Source organism: Lynx rufus, unplaced genomic scaffold (assembly GCF_022079265.1).
Source record: "Lynx rufus isolate CCGP_SWC_20201006 ecotype Redwood Valley unplaced genomic scaffold, mLynRuf1.p SCAF_19, whole genome shotgun sequence".
In the NCBI taxonomy this organism is placed as follows: Eukaryota; Metazoa; Chordata; class Mammalia; order Carnivora; family Felidae; genus Lynx; species Lynx rufus.
The window spans coordinates 23,844,408-23,868,349 of NW_025814833.1; the positions used below are offsets into that span (position 1 = coordinate 23,844,408).

A 23,942-nucleotide genomic window follows, 5' to 3' on the forward strand; every position below is an offset into this window, starting at 1 on the left:
CCCGTCCCCCCTCACCCCTCCAACTCCGATTCAGTCCTCTCGAGCCTCAGAACATGGATCCTTCCAAGAGTGGAGGGCCTCCTGGCTACCCACAGCCTGTGCAGGGCCAGCTCGCCATTCCAGTATTCAACTTGCCTTCCCACCTTGGCAACTTTCTCAGGTTCTCTTTCTCCCCTCTTTCAAGCAGTGCCTATGTTCTCCTGCAAATAGCCCAGGTTCTTTAGAGACAAAGTGACTGATTGCTTCCCCCCATCTTAACCCCTTGGCCTCAACAAATTCTGTTCAAACCTGTGGCTAGAACAAAATACCACAGTGCCACACTTACTGTAGCCATCCATGGCCCTTACTTTCCACCACAGATACAAGCTAGAAAAGTCACCCATCAATCGGACTTTCAGAATGAGAAGCATACTCAAAAGCCAGGAGAGAAGTTATAGTTTAAAAGAAATCCTCCCACCTGTAAAGCTGAGAAGCCCCCTATAATCCTTTCTGAACAGCCAGCAATCATTCCTCTGTTGATATGTTCAATAACACCAGATTTGCCTCCATTGGGTTTATGTGATGAGGCCCTAGAAAGCTCCAAATGACAGACAGCAATTTCTACATCCCAGGTTGTGGCTGGCCATCATAATGAGTATTCTAAAAAGATTGTGGGAGGGGGGTCTTGGGTGGCTCCATCCATTAAGTGTCCAACTGCTGGTTTTGACTCAGGTCACGATCCCAAGGTTTGTCAGATTGAGCCCTACGTTGGGCTCTGTGCTGACCAAGTGGAGTCTGCTTGGGATTCTCTTTCTCCCTCTCTCTCTGCCCCTCCCCTCGCTCATGCTCATTCTCTCTCTCTCAAAATAAATAAATAAACTTAAAAAAAACAGAAGGAAGCTAACATTTAAACAAAAATTTAAATAAAAAGATTATTCAGGGGACGCCTGAGAGGCTCAGTTGGTTGAGCACCTGACTCTTGGTTTCAGCTCAGGTCATGGTCTCACAGTTCAGTTTGTGCGATCCAGCCTGCGTTGACAGTGTGGAACCTGCTTGGAATTCTCTCTCCCTCTCTCTCTGCCCCTCCCTCCCTTCTCTCTCTGTCCGTCTGTCTCTCAAAATAAATAAATAAACTTCAAAAAAGATTGTTGGGTAGCTGCAATATAAGAATTCCTTGAGGTAGGTTATATACCAAAGTGCTCCTTACCCAGATGGTGGTCTCTTGGCCATGTCCATACTGGGGACTACGGGTGGGGGGGGGGGGTGTGTGTGCCCAGGCCAAAGAAAAGGCATGCAGATGGGAAGATTTCATTGGGAACAACTTCTCAGATCATGACTTTCATCTGGCCAGCCACCTTCCTTGGCTGGGGATCTTGGAAAGCCACTTGGTCCCCCCACTCCAAGTTGCTCTCATTAAAATGGAGAGTTACACAGTTCCACTCTAGGCCTTTGCTATGACAGGCTCGGGCACCAGAATATCTCCTACAAAACTTCAGAGGACCTCTGGGCTTCACCTCTTGGAGGGCTGGTGAGCAGTTCAAGGGTCCGGTGGAGTGAGATGACAGCCTCACATAGCAAGTGCTACAGCCTTGAGTCACTGCTCCTTATGTCCATACTCAGTGCAGTGGCTCCTGGGAGGCGCTGTCCCCACCATATACACTGCCGGGAGTGGGCCTAGTGTTTGGGAAACAGATTTAGTGCCCTTCAGGCCAGGCCTCTGGGTTGGTGGGAGCTTTCTGAGGTGGGAGGAGGAGGAGAGACTCAATCCTTTGGTTCATTTGCCAAAAAGAAGGAAGAAGTGGCTTCAAGCACAGTTCAGCAAATGAGAGCAAGTCCGCTGAAGTCTAATCCTACTGGCCCTTAGCCCCTATCTTGGAGCCATGGAAAAGTCCCTGGGACCAGGGCCAAGGGCAGGCGCCTACTCTGGGGCACCTATCAGAGGCAGCGCAGCATCCAGAGTGTTGAGGCCACGATCCAGTGGAACTAGAGTTAACTCCTCAACCTCTGATGTGTCATCTTGTGTGGCTGGCAGCCTCACTGTGCTCTGCGGCCCTGCGCAGATGCCCAACAACACCCCAAAGGTACCTCCCCTCATGGCCTGCAGGAAAAAACGAGTGGGTCTAAGGGGGCCTTGGCCCAAGGGGCTGCTGTTTGGGGGCAGAGATTGGGATGGGGGGGGGCAGAGAGATGTCGACATATAGAGGTCTTCCTGGAGGAGGTGCCAAGTGATTTCTGGGGCCCCTTGAATGTGCTGGGAGACAGGGAGCATGAAGCCACCAAGCTAGGTGTTCCCTTCTCAGGTGGAGAGGTGGAGAGGAGGCTCAGGGCAGTGGAGGAGGCTCCAGTCACATTGCATGGGGCGCTACGTACCTACATGGTGAATGGCACCCCCTGGAGTTGTGTTCAGAGGTGGCAGTAAGGACAGACCCAGGAGAGGTGCGGAGGGGTGCTGGAATGAAAGGAGAGATCAGGAAGGGCTCAGGCTGGGTCACCAACGTGGGGGTACCAGGCCTGACTCCAGATCCTCGAGTCTGGGGATGGAGTAGTGGGGAAAGACTGTGAGGGGGGCTTGTTAGCCTGACTTTCACCCACTTCACATCCTGCCAAGGCGCAGTGCTGGGCTGAGGTCTGTGTCAGGAGGTAGATGATTCTGCTCTTTCAGGATTGCCCCATCCCACAGGGAGGCAAGGACAAGCCAGAGATGTGCACTAGACAGAGACCCAAAAGGAGTGCAGCCACTCAGTTTCCCCACTCTGTCATCACAACAGGGGTCGAGGGTTGTTGTTTCATCCAGAAAAATACAATATTTAATGTCTGTAAAGGTGCAGTATGAGTCATTTCACGGAATGTCTAGGCCCCTTTGCTGGCAGCAAACAAACTTTCCAGCCCTCTTTTGAGGAAGGCATCCAGCTCGGCTGCTGCTGCTGGTTTGTGTGTGAGAGTGTGTGTGTGGGTCTGTGTGTGGGATGGGCCTCTGTGTAGGGCCTTGTGTGTGTCCGTGAGGGTGTCTCAGATGTGACTGAGGGTGTAACCATGGCGGGGAGGAGGGTTGTGTGTGTGTATGTGTGTTTGTGTGTGCATGCGTGTGAGCTTGACTCCCAGATGTGAGTAGCGAGTCCCCTCATGCGTGCGAGTGTGTTTGTGGAGGGCATGCGCATGTGTGTGTGTCTGCAAGGCAGCATGGTATGTGAGCCTGTGCGTCTGAGGGTGTCTACGTGTACATTTTTTTCTTCGTTACTGCCAAATTATCTTCCCATCTCTCCCCTCACGAAGTGAAGGGCTGGCCGAGGGAAGCTAGCAATCCAAAAGGGGGGTAGCCAGGGAGGGGAGAGGGGCTGGAGGAAAACCAAAGCAATTCCACTCGTCGGAGGAAAGTGTCAGCCAAGGATGAAACTGAAACCGAGGCACCAGCACTCTGGGATCGTCCTGGGGCTTCGGTTCCTCCCATTCTCCCGCCCCCTCCAGCGGGCTGTGGAGATTAGTCAGCCTGAAATTCCCATCCCCACTGCCTCGACTTGGGGTTGAGGCAGTGAGGCCGGGCTAGAAATTGGCCTGTGGTTACCACGTGACCCCATTAACTCCCATTATCACATTAACACTAATTAGTATATCAGATCCTCTCCCAGTCACCTAGTGGGGCGCAGAGCCAGGCTTGAGGGAGAGGTCACAGCTCGGGCCCTGTTCTGGGAGGAGAAGCCAGCACGAGGGCATCAAGGGAAAAAGGGGAGGCTGAGGACTGTGGCAGGTCAGGTTAGGGACAGAAAGAGGACGGAGACATCAGGTTTGACAGTAGGATACTTTTCCTAGGTCGTGCTCTGGGAGGAGACACCTTGGGGAAGGGGTTAGTAGAAAGGAGGGGGTTTCCAGGAATAGCTGGGCACCGCCCTGTAGGAAGGAGGCCCGGGCTCTGAGGTCTGGGCGGGAGACAGACGGTATTTCTCCTGGCACACAGTGAAACACAGTGAAACGTTTAGGATCCTTCGTTTTTTTTTTTTTTTTTCCTTTTAAACCCCTTTCCTCTTCTTTATGGAAAATCCTAAGGATAACTTTCTCAGATGGCTTTGGACATCCTGAAAGCAGGGGAGCTGGACTGACTGATAGAGGAGAAGAGGCCCCCCCAAAACATTAGCCCCCCAGAGCATAGCTTTTATGCTCATGCACGGGAGACACAATGTAGCCATATAGTTATATGTAAAGTTGTATCATGGGAATAGCCACTGGAGCCTCTGGAAAGGATGAGGCTGGAGCCCCCAACAGCTTTTTTTTTTTTTTTTTTTTTTTTGTCAGCCTAAAGGTGTCTGGCCACAGGTTATTTTTGTGCTTTGATACTCTCAATATGTTAACTAAAGAGCCACCACATAACCATGAACCAACATGGGAAGGTTAGCAGCATCATGACTTCTAGAGCTCAGGGCCTTGCAAGAAAGTAGAATACAGGGCTTTATCTCCTGAAAATAAGGTTGCAAGTTTGAGCCCCAGATGGGCCTCTTAGTTTTTTGTTTGTTTGTTTGTTTGTTTCTCATACAGCTGCCAAAAACCGGATTGTGGAGCGCAGAATCCCAAACCATCGCCCTACATCCAGCCCAAAGCTCAGCTCCTGCCCCTCACCTAGGCTGAGCCCAGGTCCCAGATTGCGCCCCAACCCTAGCCCGGGTCTATCCCTGTGCAGGCGAAGCATTCTGGGTCTCAGGGGAGCCAAGCTAGAGAGTGGCTGTTCAGGGAAACCCACCCCCAACGCGCGAGACGCGACTCAAAGTTTCCATTCTACTGCCCGCGGGTCAAGAGCGCCATCCCCGGAGAGGAAAGCCGGCCCGTAAACCACAATCCCTTTGCTGAAGGTGAGCCGCCCGAAGCTCTGCGGGGCCCGGGAAGTGGCCCAAGGGATTATTAAGAAGCACGCAGGAGCCAGCCCCACGCTGTGGCGCTACCGCAGCAGGTCAAATCTGCCTCTCCCGCCACTCGGGTGGGAGAGCGGGGCGGGAAGCGGCGTGGAGGTTCTGGCGGCCCCTCCCGCCTTTCCCTCGCTCTCCCCCCCCCGCCCCCGCCCCCGCCCCCGCCCCTTCTGGGCACGCGCGCCTTCCAAACCCCAGATTCTCCGCTGGGGCAGAGCTCCACCCCCAACCCCCAGCAGTGCGCCCAGGGCGCCTCTGCAGCGCCACCTGCAGGCGGAACGCGCGCCGCGCGGCGTCTTGGGCGGCGGGAACTGGCGTCCCAGCGGGAGGAAGAAGAGAAGAGGAGAGGTCGGCTCCTCTGCCCTGAGCTTTCCTGGCCCGCGCGCGGCCTCCCTCGCCGCCCCAGCCCCAAGCAACCTGTCCAGCCCCGAGCTCTGTCCCGTGTCCTGCCCCGCGCAGGGGGCCAGGGACTCCGACCTTCTACTCCTGCTGTTGCACTCTGAGCGGCCTCCTGCCCCGGGCGCCTCTTCTCGGGAAGCAATGAAGTCACACTCGAGCAGCTCGGCTGACTCACGAGAATCCTCCCCGCTCCCGGGCACACCCCTTGAAACTTCCCCCTCAATCTCTTCTTTCCTGTTCCCTCCCCGCCCCCCCCTTCCTCCCGTCCCGTCAGGCGAGCGAGGGCGGCTCCGGGAGGACTCCCGGGGAGCACTCAGTGGGTCAGCTGTGAAAGGGTGGCGGGCAAGAGTCCCCGGGAGACCTCTGCGCTGCTATCCCAGACCGGCCACTCGGTGCTTTTCTGGGGCGCACATGGAATGCCCTCGGGGAGTTGCGTGCTTGTTACCTTGGGCAAAACTCCCACTGAAGTATTCTTTTGCAATTATCCACCTCATACAGTGCGTGCCTGCGGAGAGGAGGGCGTCTGGGGACCTCCTTGCATCCTCGGGTCGGGGGTCGGGCTGGGAGTTCACCTAGTAGCTGAGGTCTCTTTGGGACATCCTGTTCGGATGAACAGACCGGCACCAGGGCTTGCGCCACCAAAGGTGACAGATGTAGAGTGCTCTGAACCTTGAGCTGCCCTCCACCCCTGCATGAAGTCGAGCTGATCACCTGAAAGGTTGCTGTGGCCCTTCTTCCTAGGACTTGGTATTGGCCCAAGTCCAGGTTGAGGGGGTGACTTGAGGCCAAGGATTCCCTGTTTGCAGCACTCCCCTCCTCTCCCTACCCCCACTGTACTGCTAGTTTGAGGTCTCCCACTGGAGTAGAAGACCAGAATTCTACACCTGTTGCTTGGGATATTAGTCTCAACAAGGTGGCTGAGGGCCTCAGGGCCTGGTGGGAGTAGGCTTCAAGCTGGAGGGGCTCTGCTGGCCTCCTGTGAAACACCTGAAGCTCCACTTCCCCTCTGGAGGAGCAGTGATCCTTAAGCATTCTTGTTCACCCAGCAAATCATGGTCCTGGATTTTCTTTCTTTCCCTGTGTAGTTTCCAGCTGTCTCTATGGTAAAAGCTGGGTGGTAAAGCTTGCAAGCTTCCTGGCTCACTTGATACTGCACTTCAGGACAGGGCTTTGCCAAGGCCATAACCAATGTGAAGATGGCCATGGACCAAGAACAAAGTGGGTGTACAGGCTGATCTTGGGGCTCAGTGCTTATATTGCATGGGGGGGGGGAGTGTTGTGAGCTCTCATGTCAGCATCAAGTTGACTGCCCTGGGTTATGGTGGCTATCCACCTGCTAGCTCTGCAGGGTGTGTTTGTTGGGGACTGGGAGCCATTAAATGGTTGGGTAGGGATGTACCTGCTAGGAGCATAGCTAAGAATAGTCTCACCATAAAGCCTTCCTGGGGAAATTCTGGGCTTGAAGTCAACATTTTTTAGGGGCTGAAGGATGCCACCTTTCACGGATCCCAGTTTTGAGGCTGTCAACCTCTCCATGGAGAGTAAATAAGGCAAGTTGCAATTTTTAGGGGTCCTAGGGGGTTCTGGCTGTAACTTGCTAGGTCAAAGAAGAATCACAAGCCATTAACTATAAAGCAAAACAAACAAAAAAACCACCAGAAAAAACCCCACCCCCAAACCTGTAAATCTAGTTGAGTCAAAGGGACAGCAGAGGCAATGTGGAGAGACATTTACCAAGAGATTTGAGTCCCATTAGCATCTGCTCTAGATCTTAGAGACGAAAGGCAACTGAGTCCATGGCAAGGTGAACAAAGTCCTGTGCAAGCACCTGAGAGACTTTTCCATACACAGGAGGTTAGAACTGAGGGTGGAGGTATAATCTAGTCTGTTCTCCCCGTTTTACAGATGAACCTACTGAGACCTAGGTAAGTAGCTGCTCTGGGTCATCCAGGAGTGAACAGCAGAGCTGAGACTCAAATCCAGGAGTGCTCTTTACACTGTGCTCCACTGCTTTGGGAGAAAAACACATGGGCAGGGAGCACTTACTGGAAGATGAGGAAGAAACAGAGAAGGAAAACAAGCAGGGGAGACTGCAGAGATTCTGAGAGGAAGGAAGGAAAATGATGGGGCCGAGGGAAAGTGGAGACAAAGAGGTGTAATCTCTTTGGGCAAGAAGAACATCAGCTCTGTCCTCTGCATGAAGTATATTACACATATTCATTTAAGCACAGTAAATATATTCATCCTTTTAAAAATGTTTTATTATTTATTTTTGAGAGAGGGAGAGAGAGAGAGCGTGCGAGGGGGTAGGTTCAGAGAGACAGAGGGGGACAGAGGATCCAAAGCAGGCTCCATCCTGACAGCACAGAGCCCAATGCGGGGCTCGAACCCATGAACCGTGAGATCATGACCTGAGCCGAAGTCAGGTGCTCAACGACTGAACCAACCAGGTGCCCCCATATTCATGTTTCATGACAGAGAAGATACAACCATAGGATGGAGGCAGAACCATAATTTGGTCAGTGAAAGAAAGGCTTAACCAAGATAGAAGCAGAGCAATAAAGCGACGTGAGGAATCATGAAGTTCTGATCTGAACTCCCACATGGTACTCCCAGCACTTGTGTTGCACAGATCGTTCCTGTTGACCTGTGTCCACCAGTAGGTTATATGGCCATTGAGGGCAGGAACTATTACTCATCATCTTATCTCCAGGGCCTATTGTACCCGTACCATGGCCTGCAGTAACTGTGCAGCACAAGTTTGCTAGCCGACCAGTAAATACATTTATGAGTCTATGTATTTATAAATTCAATGCCCATGTTCGGTGCTCCTCCAGAAGCATCTCTGTGCTGCACGGCAAATGCCAAGGCATTGCAGTATGTGGGAACCAGGCACCTCTGTCCACAGACATCAGGTACAACTTGTGGGCTTTTCCCCTGTGAGACGGAGACCTTGGGAGGCTTCACTGAGACATCTTGGGGAAGGTACAATATGAGGCAGAATCCATGAGGGTCTCTGCCTGGTAGTGGGCTTCTGGCACGTATTTTGGCTTTTTGTCTCCAAATTGCTAACGCCCACCAGCCAGAGACCACCAAGACATTCCTGTGGTTGGGCAAGTTGGGTTTATACTGCTCACTATAGTGACAGGGAATGCATACCATGGGGAACCATGGGGTATCTCAGGAAAAATGTACTAGAAAGGATTTATTAGAGGACGTGGGCCAGGCTGGGTGATTTGGGGGAGGGTTGAAAGAAGCAGGGCTTTACTCTGGATTGGATGCTGTCAAGAAGCATGGCTACCTTACTAAATAAATTTTATCCTAAACAAATACTTAAAAATGTTTTTAATGTTTATTTTTATTTTTGAGAGGAAGTACAAGTGGGGGGGCAGAGAGAGAGGGGGACAGGATCTGAAGCAGGCCTTGCGCTGACAGCAGTGAGCCCGATGCGGGGCTCGAACTCACAAACCGTGAGATCATGACCTCAGCCGAAGTTAAACACTCAACTGAGCCACTCATGCGCCCCAACAAATACTTTTTTTTAAAGTTTATTTATTTTGAGAGAGAGAGAAAGAGCACAAGTGGTGAAGGGGCAGAGAGGAGGACAGACAATCTCAAGCAGGCTTCGCACCATCAGCACAGAGCCTGATGTGAGACTCAAACTCACGAACTGTGAGATTGTGACCTGAGTCGAGATCGAGAGTTGGATACTTAACCGACTGAGCCACCCAGGCGCCTCCTAAATAAATTTTATCCTATAGGAGGGCAGACTAGAGTGAGGCTAAAGCTGTAATTGGCAAGGAAGCAGCAATCACTCGCATTAGCCAGTGTGGGGGTGGGTGGGTGTTGGTCATTTCTGTGGTTTGGGCAATGTTCATGTTTTTGTCTGAATTCACACATGATTATGAAGTGCTCTTGTTTTTGTCTCCATCCACCATGCTCAGAGTGGCCTTGTATGATGCTAACGTCTTGTGAATCTATTTACATTTAACAGAATACAGAGGCCTAATGGTGAGAGCCAGGCCGGTTGTAACAGGTTGTAACACCACCGCCCAGCGCACAGTCCCAGGCTGGCCTCCGGATTGTCAGGGGCTGCATTTCTCTTTCTCAAAATGTCCATTTTGAGATGATCCCTGTTTTCCAACAAGAGCTTGGCAGTCCAGTATCTAAATATTTAGACCCTCCCTGTACTCTGACCCAGTCACACCCATCTGTAGAACCAGCCAGGCAAGAGAACGTCATCACTGGCTTGGGCTGTGTGTCGATGTGTGTGGTTTTGTGTACATGTGTCTGTGCCCGCCAGAAATTCCCTGATAAGTTGGGAAAGAGGCCAGAGGCGGTTCTACTTCACCTCTGGGCCCAGCAGGACTTCCCCTCTGCCCAGGGAGCGAGTTGCTGGGATTGAGTCTCAACAATCTCCAGGGAAGTGAGGGTGCCCAGCTTTAGGTAGGGTCAGGGAGGGACAGAGGGGATAATGCAGCAGCCAAACTTTAGAGGAGCGGGGGTAGTGGTGGAAGGGAGGGGAGAGTTCTTTGGTATAAATGGGTCTCTAGAGAAGCTGCTGATTTTCCTTCGAGGAAGCAGCCTGCAGTAGGTCACTGTGGATCCCCACACCCATCCCTTTCTGCTTTAAGCCTCTTGTCTCCAAAACGGGCCCCGCTGATTAGAACGACAAAAAAGTCACATATGCTGACCTCATCCTCCACCAAGAGGCCTACTCTGACCCCTTTCCAGTTAGACGCTCTTCCTTCACTCAGGTCCATCTCTCCACCTGAAGTATCAGGACACCTCCTGAGGGCCTTACAGGTGGCCAGGCAAAGGCCAGTGCCACCACTATGTGATGCCGAGGTGCCATCGGATAGCATTGCAAAATGGCAAAGTGAAACCGAAGCCAAGAGGATGGGCTCCAAATGTCCAGGGCTGTGGCAGAGCGCCAACCCTTCTTTGTGGGGCATGACTAGCCCTGTATCAAATGGTGTTGTGGCCCAGCGACTCACAGGCCAGCTGTCCAGGGCCAGAACTCCACTGGTACTGCTCATCTATATGGTTAGAAATAGATCTCTTCAATCCTTGGGGGCCTGAACAGATCAAATGCATCCCGGGTTATGTGGCAAGTCTCGGCAGCAGGTGAAGTGATGGGTGTCTGATAACCTGGATCACAGAGAACAGGGGTTACAAGGCAGAGGGTCATTTTTGCAGGAAGCCCTGTTATCTAGTGTCATCCAACCAAGCAACCAAAAACTTGTTCAAGACTCTGCCAGGGTTTTGGGGGATGGGGCACGCTGTCCTCATTTTGAGAAAAAAAAAAGTCTCTGTTCTGGGACAGCTTACTATCAATTCAGGGAATGAACTAATAATGCAGAGAATGACTTAACAATCAAGTTCAAAGGTAGAAGGTGCAATTGGAGTTCAGAGATGAAATCATGCATGGGCACTAATCCAACTTGTACCACGTTACCAAGGTGCGATTTCATTTGGGCCTTGAGAGGTGAGCAGGATTGGATAAGTAAAAGGGAATGGGGATGACATTCCAGATGTGAAAAGCATGAAAAAAAGTTTAAAGGTCGCAAGAAACCAGACGTGTACGTGTGCCCGCATACATGTGTATGCTGCAGGAGAGGAGGCTGGATGGGGCACTGTGGGCTGAGCTTCAGGAACACTATGGAAGACTTTGGACTCGATCCGATTAGTGACAAGGAGTCATTTTATTCTTCAACTGGGGGGTGGAGGTGGGGCTAGGAGCACCAAGTTACACTTTAGGAAGTGATCTAGCAGCAGTAGTTGACTAAGGATGGTTGCTCTGAGTGACCTCCCTTCTTGGTGTGTCCATATACTTTTGTGTCTTTCTATGGACACATCTCCCCGTATTATACTTCTGTGCTCATGTGCCTGCCTTCCTTACTGACACCAGGAGTTCCTGAAGCAGCCAGGTTTTTTCCATCTTCCTATTCTGACATGTACCTGACTCACAGTAGGCACTCAACTACTGCCTGGCTAGATGAATAAATCATTTCATTTTACTTAACTGAATTACAATGACATTCCATATAAGGATAACAACTGTCAAAAAAAATTAAGACTAAACCGCACAGAACACTAAAAAAAGATACATCACAATTTGATCTTAAAAAAATATTTTTTAGTGTTTTTATTTATTTTTGAGACAGAGAGAGACAGAGCATGAGCAGGGGAGGAGCAAAGAGACAGGGAGATACAGAATCTGAAGCAGGCTCTAGGCTCTGAGCTGTCAGCACAGAGCCCGACGTGGGGCTCGAACTCCCAGACTGTGAGATCATGACCTGAGCTGAAGTCAGACGCCCAACCGACTGAGCCACCCAGGCACCCCACAATTTGATCCTTTTAAAAATGATTTGTGAAATGCTTTAGGATCTTAGAACTACCACCATCTTTGTAGTAGCAATTATTACTGTATAATAAGTCCTATTTCATAGGATGCTAGATAAGTTTTCTACATATGGATTTGGATATGCTATGCATCAATCAGATAGTATTTCACTAAACCTGTATACATATGGTAAGAACCTGTCTTAGTGCAGCTAATTCTTTTTTTTTAAAGATTTTAAGTCATCTCTACACCCAACGTGGGGCTCGAACTCACAGCCCTGAGATCAAGAGTTGCACACTCCACCAAATGAGCCAGCCAGGTGCCCCAGTAGTGCAGCTAATTCTTAAAGTGGACATTCATCCTGTTCTAGTGTTTGGAAAGGAATTTGTTGTAGCTGCAAATCTCTTTAAGCAAACCCAATATTGAAAAAAATCCAGGCTGGTAATAATTTTCTCTTTACAAAAATATTCATAACAGGACTCTTATAAGTAGTAAAAATTTCTTCTTAATTAAAATAAGATTTGGGGCACCTGGGTGGCTCAGCCGTCCGAGTTCGGCTCAGGTCATGATCTCATGGCTCGTGAGTTTAAGCCCCGCACCAGGCTCTGTGCGGACAGCTCAGAGCCTTGAGCCTGCTTCGGATTCTATGTCTCCCTTTCTCTCTGCTCCTCCCTTGCTCACGCTGTCTCCCTCTCCTACAAAAATAAATAAACATTAAAAAAATAAGATTTGATTAAAAAAAAATTTCTTAACGTTTATTTATTATTGAGAGAAAGACACAGAGCATGAGCAGGGGAGGGGCAGAGAGAGGGGGAGACACAGAATCTGAAGCAGGCTCCAGGCTCTGAGCTGTCAGCACAGAGCCCAACGTGGGGCTTGAACTCACAAACCGCGAGATCATGACCTGAGCTGAAGTCGGTTGCTCAACCGACTGAGCCACCCAGGCGCCCCAAGATTTTTTTTTTTTTTTTTTTATAAGTAACCTCTATGCCCAACATAGGGCTTGAACTCATGATCCCGAGGTCAGGAGTCACATGCTTCACCCACTGAGCCAGCCAGGCACCCCAAGATTTGATTTTTAAAAGTTAACTAATTTGAAATGTAAAAAAATGAGTTGATTTATGAAACTCTGACTTATGTCCCCAGGAAAGTGAGGTGTTGTCTATAAGCCTGTTTTAGGTAAAAAGGGTTAGGAGAGAGCAGAGTTCTAGTTTGGGGGACAGTGCACGGAGGAGTTGAGAGATGGAGTTCAGAGATCACGATCCCTCAAGGAATCAGTCTCCAGGTTTAGCCATGAAGCGCCAGGTCTCTGAACCCGTTTCTTTTGCAGTAAGTGACCTTGCTGGCCCCTTGCAGGACCAATCCAATTCTGAGCAGGACAACAGGAATCATTCTGGGTAAATCAGAGTCTATTCCACATGTTTATGTGTTCGCTCACTCAACAATGGATGGGGCAAGAGAGACATTCAGGGAACTGAAAAAAGCTGAGAGCGTGGAGCAGGGAACAGGAGGCTGAGGAAAATCACGCACTTGGTCGTAGCTCCAGTGCGCTTGCTCGCTAACATGCACAGCTTTCCTCCCCTCACCCACCTGCTCCCTTTCAAAGAGAAAAGAATTGAATTTAGAAGAATCAGGTTTTATTTAGTGATGTGAACATTAAGAATTTGTCTACATGGCTGAAATATTCACAAAAGATTTTACCATTCACACTCATACACACAGAGGAAGTCTGCTGAATAAAAAATGCTCATCCAAACTGCTGTCAGGGACAGCAAAGTGCTTGCCTATTCCACTGTGGGGGGCTTCAGTCTTCATGAATGTTGAACAGTTTGGCTACTTCATTGAGATCTTCGTGTTGCTCACCGTCCTTAATGATCTGAGGGAGAGAGTAACAATGGGTCACTAACTCACTTCATGTGCACTCAGGTGGGCCCGCACAATGGGGGCAGCCCAGGCCAGCCCCCACATCACACTGGGAGAGGGCTGTCGGAACAGCTTTCTGTTAACCCCAAATGAGCGGGTAACAGCTCCCAGGCCACCCAGCCAAGTCCTGAGTGAAAAAGAAACGCTCCTGAGGCAAGGCTACACCTTTGTTCTGCTCAGGCTCAGTCTGACCCAGGTGGACAATGCACAGCAAGGCACCTTGATGAAGTCCCAAGTGCGTTTTCTGGTCCACACTGCCCATCTTCCTCTAGGAGCTCTGACAGGTACCTACCTTCCTTGCTATTGGCATTCGGTTGAAGATGTTCCACAGCACGATCCCCACCACTACTTTGTCCCTGAGGTAGAAGATGACACCTTTGCCGTAGTCCTCCCCTTCAGCTGGGGCCTGGGGGACTGTGGGACTGCCGGCAGGAACAGCGATTTCTGAGGCCTCAGACTCTGTCTCACTCTCCGATCGGATACCAGTCCCTGTGGCCAACCCACACAACAGACAAAATCAAAATAAAACAAAGTCAGTTATGAACTTAGGAAATTCTAGAAGGCAAGCATCTTTTGACACCTGCTTCATTCAAGCTGCTTCTAGATGATTTGTTTTTCTATGCCCCCTTAGTGAACACTGACTTCTCCAGATCCTCTCCATTGACAAAGCTAACAAAAGGTCTTCCTTGCCAGCTCCAGGGCACTGGGTCAGTCTAGCCCCAAACTTCCCTCCCTTACTATCTCATTTTAAATTTATGCTATGGATATTTCCTGGTATCTAGATTTCTTCACACTGCAGAAGACTTGCCCTTGTCCTCTGAGAAACATTCTAGAGCTGCACGGTCCAGTATCGTAGCCACTAGCCACAAACAGCTATTCTAATTAAAATTAATTAGATAAAATTAATTAAATAAATAAAAGTTAATGAAAGCTTAATTTATTTTAACCAAAATTAATTTTATTTTTTTGATGTTTATTTACTTTTGAGAGAGAGCGAGCGAGCGAGGGGGGGGGGGGAGACACAGAATCTGAAGCAGGCTCCAGGCTCTGAGCTGTCAGCACAGAGCCCAACGTGGGGTCAAACTCACGAACCGGGAGATCATGACCTGAGCCGAAGTCACACACTGAACCAACTGAGCCACCCAGGTGCCCCTAACCAAAATGAAATAAAATGTGAAATTGAGTTCCTCATTTGCACTAGTCAAATTTCAAGTGCTAAATAGCCACATGCAGCTAGTGCCTAATGTACTGGACACAGCAGAAATAGAACACTGCCATTATAGCAGAAAGGTCTATTGGGCAGTACTGCTAGAGGCACTCTGGCCAAAGCAGGAAAGGACACTTTAATATGGAAAAACCACAGTGGAGGTGTTTCCTTCTGGAGAGGAGGTGTGTTGTCCTCTGAGAACAACCAGTTTCCAAATAATACTGCCCAGTGCACAGAGTGGTGATCTGAAGTTTATAAGTCCCTGAGTCCCTCTCCTGGATCCACTTCCCTGGAGGGCTGAATGAAGGAGGGGGTGGATATTATCACTTGGATTGTACAGAAAAAGGACCTACGTGTCCCTATGATGTCTTGCTCTCTCCTTAAAGAGCAACCTGTTTTTGAAATGCCTCTAACAAGAGGACACAAAGGTTAAATAACTTAAGCCAGGGTCATGGAAGGCAGAGAGAATAGGTCTAAGAGTTAATGAGAGTTGTGTGTGGGAGAGCAGTTCATTCCACAAGAGATGCCTCCCATCTAAAGAAAACCTGGCAGTAAGACCTGACGGATGGAATTACAGGCAGCTCAAGAATTACTCAGCCCAGTTCTTCACCACCCAGGGTCCGTGGAGGATAGTAGGTCCTAAACTACGGTTCTCAGGCCTAAATTAAGGTTCTTTGGATTAGTAGGAAGCTAATAATAATAATAATAATAATAATAATAATAATAATAATATCTTTAAAAAGTTCAGGTTTTCTTCATCACACAGGGCTCCCTATCCCCTAGAGGCAAACTAAACAAGAGTTGCTGAGCCAGCCACTGTCCAGAGTCCAGGACAGACACCCACAACATCTGAGTCTACGCTTTGACCAGGAGACCTGATTTTGCCAGCTCTCAGACCACAAAAGTGTGAGAACTTCGGGTATGGTTTATTTTAAAGCACAACATGAAGAAAGGCTTTCACTGACAGTTCCCTCTGGTCAATACAGAAACTCCTTATTCAGGAGAATTTGGACCACTGCTGCTCAACACTCTTGCAAGAGAAGTAGTTGGGCTTCCTTACCTGACTGCTCTGTGGCAGATTTTGGGTTGTCTTGTGCAGTTGCTTTTGCAAACACACCAACTGTGGGCAAACTACTGTCCACAAGACCAATAGCTTCATAGCCAACATCAGGGCCCAAATCACTCCTAAGGAAAGAGAGACAAGAGGGTGTTTTGTCAAGGGGCTGCAAAGAATGACACAACGGCATATTTTTCTAAGACACCGCACTTTGGTTCATGCCAACCAGAGAACTTGGTAGGTGCAACAAGAGAAACGCCAAACTGATCTGTCCACTTGCTAGAGCATCTGGGGTTATCCCAAAGCAGTTTTTATTTCCCTTAGGAAGCCATTATACATATCACATATCCATACAATGATCTACACTTTGCTAAATTTATCTATGCTTTTACCCCTTACCATACTTGACGAGTGATGGGTTCTTTGAGTTTACTATTCACTACCTTCCTTTAATTCATCCTAAAACTGCCTTTTTGAAGCTTTAAGGAGTACTCCGTATATCTAGAATTCAGAATCTGAGATACTTTACAGCTTCATCAACTCACAGTATTTCCTCTGAGCCTTCATTTTATCAAGGCTGCAATGCCTCCATCCACTTGGGTCATTTTAATTGTTCCTCTTGGAAACTTTTCCTATCATTATCATACCCTGCTCTTAGTATGTCAGGAACTTCAGAGAGTGTTTGAGGCACAGACACACCATGGTTTTGTAAATCATGGAGGCTACTCATGGTTTTGTTTCTGGTGCTCTACAGTTTGCCATCATTTAATTAATTAATGTTTGAGTATAGCTGACACCCATGTTATGTTAGTTTCAGGTGTACAACTTAGTGATTATGCCACGTTCACCACAAACAGAGCTATACCTGTCCCCACACAACACTATTAGAATATCATTGACTATATTCCCTTTGTTCTGCTTTTTATTCCCATGTTGTCATCTTCCTGACCATAGAAGCTCAATGAACTGGTGTCTTTGGGGATTGGTCCACAATGACCTCCTGGATTCTGTTCCTGAGACCTAACTGATACTTGTATAGCTATGGACTATTTTTTTTCTTAACCGCATTATCTTACATGTGTTGACCCTGAAATCCATCTGTTATGTTTTCACTGCCCACTCACAAAACTGTGTGTGATTGTCCTAAAATGTACTCTCACCAGCTGAGAACTTCCCCAACAGAAATTGTTTAGAGGTTCTGGAAACCTTGAAGTTTTTTATGTATTCCATCTTTCAAAGGAACAAGATGAGACTGTGCCAAGTAAGGCCAGTCCCAGTACTCAGCAATGTCCACTGCTAACTTTTTGCTATCCAGAGAACTGCCTACCTATGTCTGACTTTGAATTGCTGATCTTAAGGGTTACATATGAGTGGGCTGCCTTTTTTCTTTTTTCTTAAAGTAATCTCTACACCCAGTGTAGGGCTCCAACTCACAGCCCCGAGATCAAGAGTCGCATGTTCCACTGACTGAGCCAGCCAGGTGCCCCTGGGCTGCCTTTTTTGTCAGTACATTGGGATCAGCAAAGAACAAATAAAAATATACTGCCATCTATAGCTAAGAGCTCAAACTCTGACCTATTTTACCGGAAGTGCTGATGCCATCTCCACTCATTCTCCTAGTCTAACTTATGCCAGGTGGGGCCTTTTACTGGAACACTGCTTGGGTGTAAAATACACGGAAATGAGATGGAAATTTTTCCCCCTCTGTATTAAGCTAACTGGCCCACATGGAAACCAAACTGTAACTGTGGTTTCAGTAATTCTGTGTTCTAATAAGTTGAATCCACAAGGTACAAAAAAACTATTACCAGAACATTGACTGATGCCAGTATGGCTTAGCAGCTCCAGTCATATTTTCTCCGGCCAATCTTCCACTCACAACAGCATGATCATGGTGCTCTACCCGCCTCCTACCCAACTTTATATCGTAGAAGCATGCGGCATCTCCTGCCTTTGGAGACAAATACATTACATGAGGACACGATAAAAAAGCAAACTGAAGACAGAACATACTTTTGGGGGCTCAATAAAACCTTGTGCTGTTACCTAATGTTTTCCATTTATAGGCCAGAATCACACCTACACTATTAAAAAAAAACAGTTGAGATTCCATTTTTAAAAAAGTATTCTAGGCTAAAAAAAAAAAAAAAACGAATCAAAAAACGAATCTGTGCTTCCACAAAGCTAACCTAAATCTTCTATGCTCCAGCTGACACTGATTTCTTTTCTTATTCTGCCCTTAGCAGAGACCAAATATTTAATAGCCATGGTTTGCAGAATATGCTTTCCTATGCCTGGAAACCGGTTTTTAGGTGTGACTGCCTCTTACCTAGAAATCTTTTCCAAGGTAAGATTTTATTTTGGTCATGCGGCCTCAGTTCCTTCATTCACCAAATGTTTCCAGAGAACTTATTCCTGTACAAAGCATTATCCTGTCTGGGTGGCTGAGACAGACCGGAGCCACACTTTGCTCACAAGGAGGATGTCACCTAGTTGAGGAAGATGCAGCATCGCCCCTCACCACAGCATGGTGCAAATGAGTGTGGTGCCAGGTGAGAGGTACAGACTGAGTGAGCTCAGTGTCCCAAGCAGAGAGAGGGCCTCTGGCTGGAAGTGAACAAGGCCACCTTCACTCAATATGTGGCACGTGAGTGCTCTAACCCTTTGTTCATCTTTGTGGCTATTCAGACTCTCCCAAAGCAACCTAAAAATCCAACATGTGAGCAATGGTGAAGTGGATGATGAAATCCACTTGGTGGACTATTATATAGTCATTAGACTTCAGATTCTGAAGCAATGTGGAAAATACGTTAGAAGGGAAAGTGAAAAAGAGGAGAATACAAGTGTTCATATAAAGCACACTCACCATGACCATCTACAACAAAGGAAAAAAATCTGATGCACAAGAATACGAAGGGAAGGAAATACATCAAAATACTGGTGCTTGCTATAGGTGATTTTCCCGCCTTCCCCCTTCTTGTCTGTGTCTTCCATATTGAGTGCAGATTGCTTTTATAACAGGTTTTTAAAAATCCAGTACACTTTATCTTTAAGAAAAAAAAGCTTTAAGGGAAAAACACCCTTCAAAGTTCCTATGGCCTTAGTTGCAGAGTCCATAATCAAACACAATACACTCGTAATGATCTAACAATGGGGAAATTACCTCATGGTTCCTACACACTATAGTCTTGTTTGTGTCATAACAGATTTGTTTAAGACAGCTAAAAATAGTGCTCAAGGATAATGAAAATGGAGTAATTTTCCTTTCCAGAATGTTTTAAAGCTGCCTCATCCTCCATTCCCTGGACTCACGTTGGGGCAAAGGGAACAGAAGATCAATGTGAAAGCTGGGCATGAGCACATCCGGGTAATGCTGGAGGCTGCAGCCAACTGGAGAATGGGAAGAACTGTCTTTCTGCAGGCATGTACATTGTTCATTTCTTTTTCTACCGGCTTGTGGCGTGAGGCCATACCTGATCTCCTAAGTCAAGTAGTTACATTCCCGTTCTTTACCCTGGGCTTTACACCCCGGCTCTGTTCAGGTAAGAAAGTTCGGTGAGCTTCTGCACACTGCCAGGCAGACCTGCTCACAGGCTGGGGACAAAGAACCATGCCTGCTCGTGCTGTAGCACACTTACCACCCAGATGTTAGAGCGTGCTTGGAGCTCTGCATTTACCCGGAAGCCACCAAAATCAGAGTCTATCTCTAGTCCACCAGTCTTGGCCAACTCAACATTGGGCTCCAGGCCCACAGCTGCCACTATGTGGTCAGTTTCTACCTGAGGAAAAAAAGAAATACTTCAGCCAATTACCATGGTTTCCATGTATGCCTATGGACATAGCAACTGCACATTGTTCTACTCAGAACTGGAGACTTAAAAAAAATATCACTGGTTAACTTAGGTAACTCTGGTAAATAGATTTAAACTTCTACTTCATAAAGTTCCCTCAAACACAAACAAACCCCACATTATCAGAACAGAAATCTGCCACCCTTGTGAGGTCTCAAAAATCTGTTACAGACAGGAGGGGGCTATGGGAAAATGGCTAACAGGTGTCTACTCTGGCTCTCATCATTCTTATTTATTTTTTATTTAAAAAAAATTTTTTTTAACATTTATTTATTTTTGAGACAGAGAGAGACAGAGCATGACATGGGGAGGGTCAGAGAGAGAGGGAGACACAGAATCTGAAACAGGCTCCAGTCTGAGCAGTCAGCACAGAGCCCGACGCGGGGCTCCAACTCACGGACCGTGAGATCGTGACCTGAGCCGAAGTCGGACGCTTAACCGACTGAGCCACCCAGGCGCCCTATTTCTTTTTTTATTTTTAAAAAGGCCTCTTTTTTAAAGTTTATTTATTTATTTTGAGAGAGATTGTGTGTGCATGCAAGCAGGGGAGGGGCAGAGAGAGGGAGAGACAGAATCCCAAGCAGGCTCCACATTGTCAGCACAGAGCTCAACATGGGATTTGAACTCACAAAGTATGTCATCATGAGCAGAGCCATGATCAAGAGTTGGAGGCTTAACGAACTGAGCCACCCAGGCATCCCTCATCATTCTTATGTTAATGGATGGAAAGTTCATTCAGAAAACTATGACAGGTGAATGGTGGCTGCCCCGAAAACTACTGCTATCAAATGAAGGAGTAAGAATAAGGCAAGGCAGGGGGCAGAGCTGGAAGATCTGGCAGCCCATCTTCCCCTCCTTACCTTCCTGCCGTCTTTCAACTTGATGAGTAACTTGCCACCGCTGACTCCAACTGACTGCACAATAGCATTGGGAAGCACCTTAACCCCCTCTGTGAAGGCAAATGAGACCTGAGGCTGAGTCTGTGAGCGTACCACCTTCATGACAAGTAGAGAAGATGACTAAAGCATCTGCTATCATAAAACCGGTAATCATCAGTATGCAGGCAGCCTTGGAGACCCCACACCCACAGTTCACTTTCAGTACTTCCAGAAATCTGGTGCATCAGATTCAGAACACCTACGTGAACTTGGATGACTGGAGAATGGTGGAAGTACTTCATCTGTCAGGTGATATGGCGTATGTCAAGGGGGTTCCCAAAGAAGCTAACTTTGCTTTAGGCCTAACTCAAAGGAAAGAGTAGCAGCATATGGAAGGAGTCTCCCTACCTCGTCTGACTTTTTCCATGGTCCAGTTGCTGAGGTATTCAGGGAGGATCTTTCCCATGTTTCCTTTCTCAGGGAAGAGTTGAATTACTTCTGTACCCAAAGCTCGAGCTGGGAAGAAGAAACAGAGTGTACAGTGGGAGGTGAAAGCCAATCCTGGAAAGACTGGAAGAGAAGTAAAGGAGCAGCAGGTAGCCATTCACTATATGCCGGGTGATGCTGCGACCCAGGCCAGAGCTCCTATCTATGGGTCACTGGGGCACGAGGGCACTGACAAGGCAAATATAACAGGCGCCAGAACTGCCATCCCTGGATTCATCTATAAGTGAATTAAGTGCACTTACACCCAGGCATCACCTCAGACTTACACAGGTGCCTTACGACCTCTCAACAGTAAGCACCCTCCTGAGAAGATGCCCTGATTTCACAGAGCTGAAAACTAACATTAAGAAAAACGGCTGCAATGAAACATTCAAACTGGAACACACAGATCTATCCAACTGGGAACCATTGTGTGTCTGAAGACTGACTTTTACAGGGAATAGCAGTTCAAACATACATACGATTCTGTAGTCTACATTGCACTTACCATCTTAATAACTCACTTTCCTTAATATTTTGTTTCAAAGGAGTCCTGGCTTAGAGGCTAGAGGAAGGGAAGGAAAGCAGTTCTGCTCAGTTGCTTAAATGACAGCTTTTTGTTCACTAAGGGATTCCTCATGAGAACTAAGCTCAGTGCTTAGCTTTACACCATATAAATCATTTTTTTAAGTAAACCTTACCCCCAACATGGGGCTTGAACTCATACCCCAAGATCAAGAGGTGCATGCTCTACTGACTAAGGCAGCCAGGTGCCCCTTACCATATAAATCTTAATCAAACTCTTTCTACTGATCCTGGCAAATGCATCCCTGGAATTTGTGAGAGCCCCAAAAAGCATAGGATATAAGACCAGAGAGAGAAAATCGAGGTCACTGCCTAGTACTCACCCTTTCTGCCAAGAGCGCAGGCTAGTTCGCTGCCAAGGAAGCCTCCACCGATTATTGTTATTGAGTTGACTTCCCGGGAAATCTTCTCTAAAGTTCTAAAGTCTCCAATCTGCAGGATCATACCAGTTTAGTCCATTGATTTTCCAAAGATGTATAGGATGATAATACTGATAAGAATTTTCTGCTAAATCTTTGACAACAGTAATTTGCATATAAAATCTTCTTGTATAAAGTGGCTCAATTATAGCCTCTGTTATTTTTATTTTTTTACTGTTTTATTTTATTTTTGAGAGACAGAGAGAGACAGAACATGAGCAGGGGAGGGGCAGAGAGAGAGGGAGACACAGAAACCAAAGCAGGCTCCAGGCTCTGAGCTGTCAGTACAGAGCCTGACGCAAGGCTCGAACCCACAAACCATTAGATCATGATCTGAGCCACCCAGGCACCCCACCTCTGTTATTTGTTTGTTTGTTTGTTTTGTTTGTTTGTTTATTTAGAGAACGCACGCACGCTAGCGGGGGAGGAGCAGAGAGAGAGGAGAGAGAAAATCCCAAGCAGGCTTTTGCCTATCTATCTATTTCTCTATCTATCTATCTATCTATCTATCTATCTATCTATCTATCTATTTAGAGAATGCACGCACATTAGCAGGGGAGGAGCAGAGACAGAGGAGAGAGAAAATCCCAAGCAGGCTCTTTGCCATCAGCACTGAGCCCCACATAGGGCGTGAACTCACGAACTGTGAGATTATTACCTGAGCCGAAACCCAAGAGTTAGTCTCTTAACCAACTGAGCCACTCAGGTGGCCCAAGCCTCTGATATTGATGTAAATTTCTTTCTCCATTGTAACACTCCTTCTAGTGTCAGTGGTTTTCAACTGGGGGCAGTCTTGCCCTCTCCCCCTCTGTGGACATTTGGAAATTTCTGGAGACATTTTTGGGTGTCAAAACTTGGTGTGAAGAGGTGCTACTTGCAGCTAGTGGGGAGAGGCCAGGGATGCTGCTACATATCCTACATGCACAGGCCAGCCCCTCACAACAAACAATTATCCAGCCCCAAATGTCCATAGTGCCAAAGACTGATTAACCTTATTCTATCAAGAATTTAAAGGATGATACAAATCTTTTCAAATACCCGTAAGAGTGGCTGGAAAATTTCAGCTGTTTTCATGAGTAAAGCAGTGTTAAGAAGAAAAGCCCCCACTTCCTTTTTTCACTTAGGTATTCTTTTTTTTTAAACGTTTTGTTTATTTTTTCTTTTTTTTTTTTAAATTTTTTTTCAACGTTTATTTATTTTTGGGACAGAGAGAGACAGAGCATGAACAGGGGAGGGGCACAGAGAGAGGGAGACACAGAATCAGAAACAGGCTCCAGGCTCCGAGCCATCAGCCTGGAGCTTGACGCGGGGCTCGAACTCACGGACCGCGAGATCGTGACCTGGCTGAAGTCGGACGCTTAACCGACTGCGCCACCCAGGCGCCCCACGTTTTGTTTATTTTTGAGAGAGAGACAGAGTGCGAGCGGGGGAGGGGCAGAGAGAGAGAGAGAAAGAGAGAGAGAGTTAGTCAATCACAGAATCTGAGGTAGGCTCCAGGCTCCAAGCTATCAGCACAGAGCCCGATGCAGGGCTCGAACTCTCAAACAATGAGATCATGACCTGAGCCGAAGTCGGACGCCTAACTGACAGAGCCACCCAGGCGCCCCTTCACTTAGGTATTCTTAAGTTTTCTCCTCAAAGTCTCCACGGTAGCATTTATAATGCAAAATGCCAAGAGGCTGTAAGGAGTTCCAGTGCATCAGGAAAAAAAAACTATGGAAGGGCAATCAGAAGGAACCATAGCAAGTAATCAAAAACAGTAAATGTATTCTTCACCTAGGAGTAGAAAACCCTTGAGTAAGGTATTTGAGGTGCAGAGAGAGGAAGTGACTTGTTCAAGGCCAGATAACAAGTCTGTAGAAGACCAATAAATAGAACTCACATCCCCTGATTCCTGGATGGTTGCTTGGGGACCACAAG

At 47.7% G+C, this 23,942-nt stretch overlaps 1 protein-coding gene across 1 annotated transcript in view; it reads right to left on the reverse strand.

Moving 5' to 3' along the window:
• Positions 1 to 13,246: 13,246 nt before the first annotated feature.
• AIFM1 (apoptosis inducing factor mitochondria associated 1) overlaps positions 13,247 to 23,942 on the reverse strand; it is a 39,005-nt gene continuing 28,309 nt past the window's right edge. Inside the window, exons 9-16 of the mRNA XM_047082073.1 lie at positions 21,927 to 22,035; positions 20,941 to 21,048; positions 20,515 to 20,603; positions 19,442 to 19,582; positions 17,612 to 17,754; positions 15,807 to 15,931; positions 13,832 to 14,028; positions 13,247 to 13,492 (exon numbers count right to left, since the gene is read on the reverse strand). Coding sequence (XP_046938029.1) covers positions 13,421 to 13,492; positions 13,832 to 14,028; positions 15,807 to 15,931; positions 17,612 to 17,754; positions 19,442 to 19,582; positions 20,515 to 20,603; positions 20,941 to 21,048; positions 21,927 to 22,035 — 984 coding nt within the window. The 3' untranslated portion in view covers positions 13,247 to 13,420. The remainder of the gene's footprint in view (positions 13,493 to 13,831; positions 14,029 to 15,806; positions 15,932 to 17,611; positions 17,755 to 19,441; positions 19,583 to 20,514; positions 20,604 to 20,940; positions 21,049 to 21,926; positions 22,036 to 23,942) is intronic.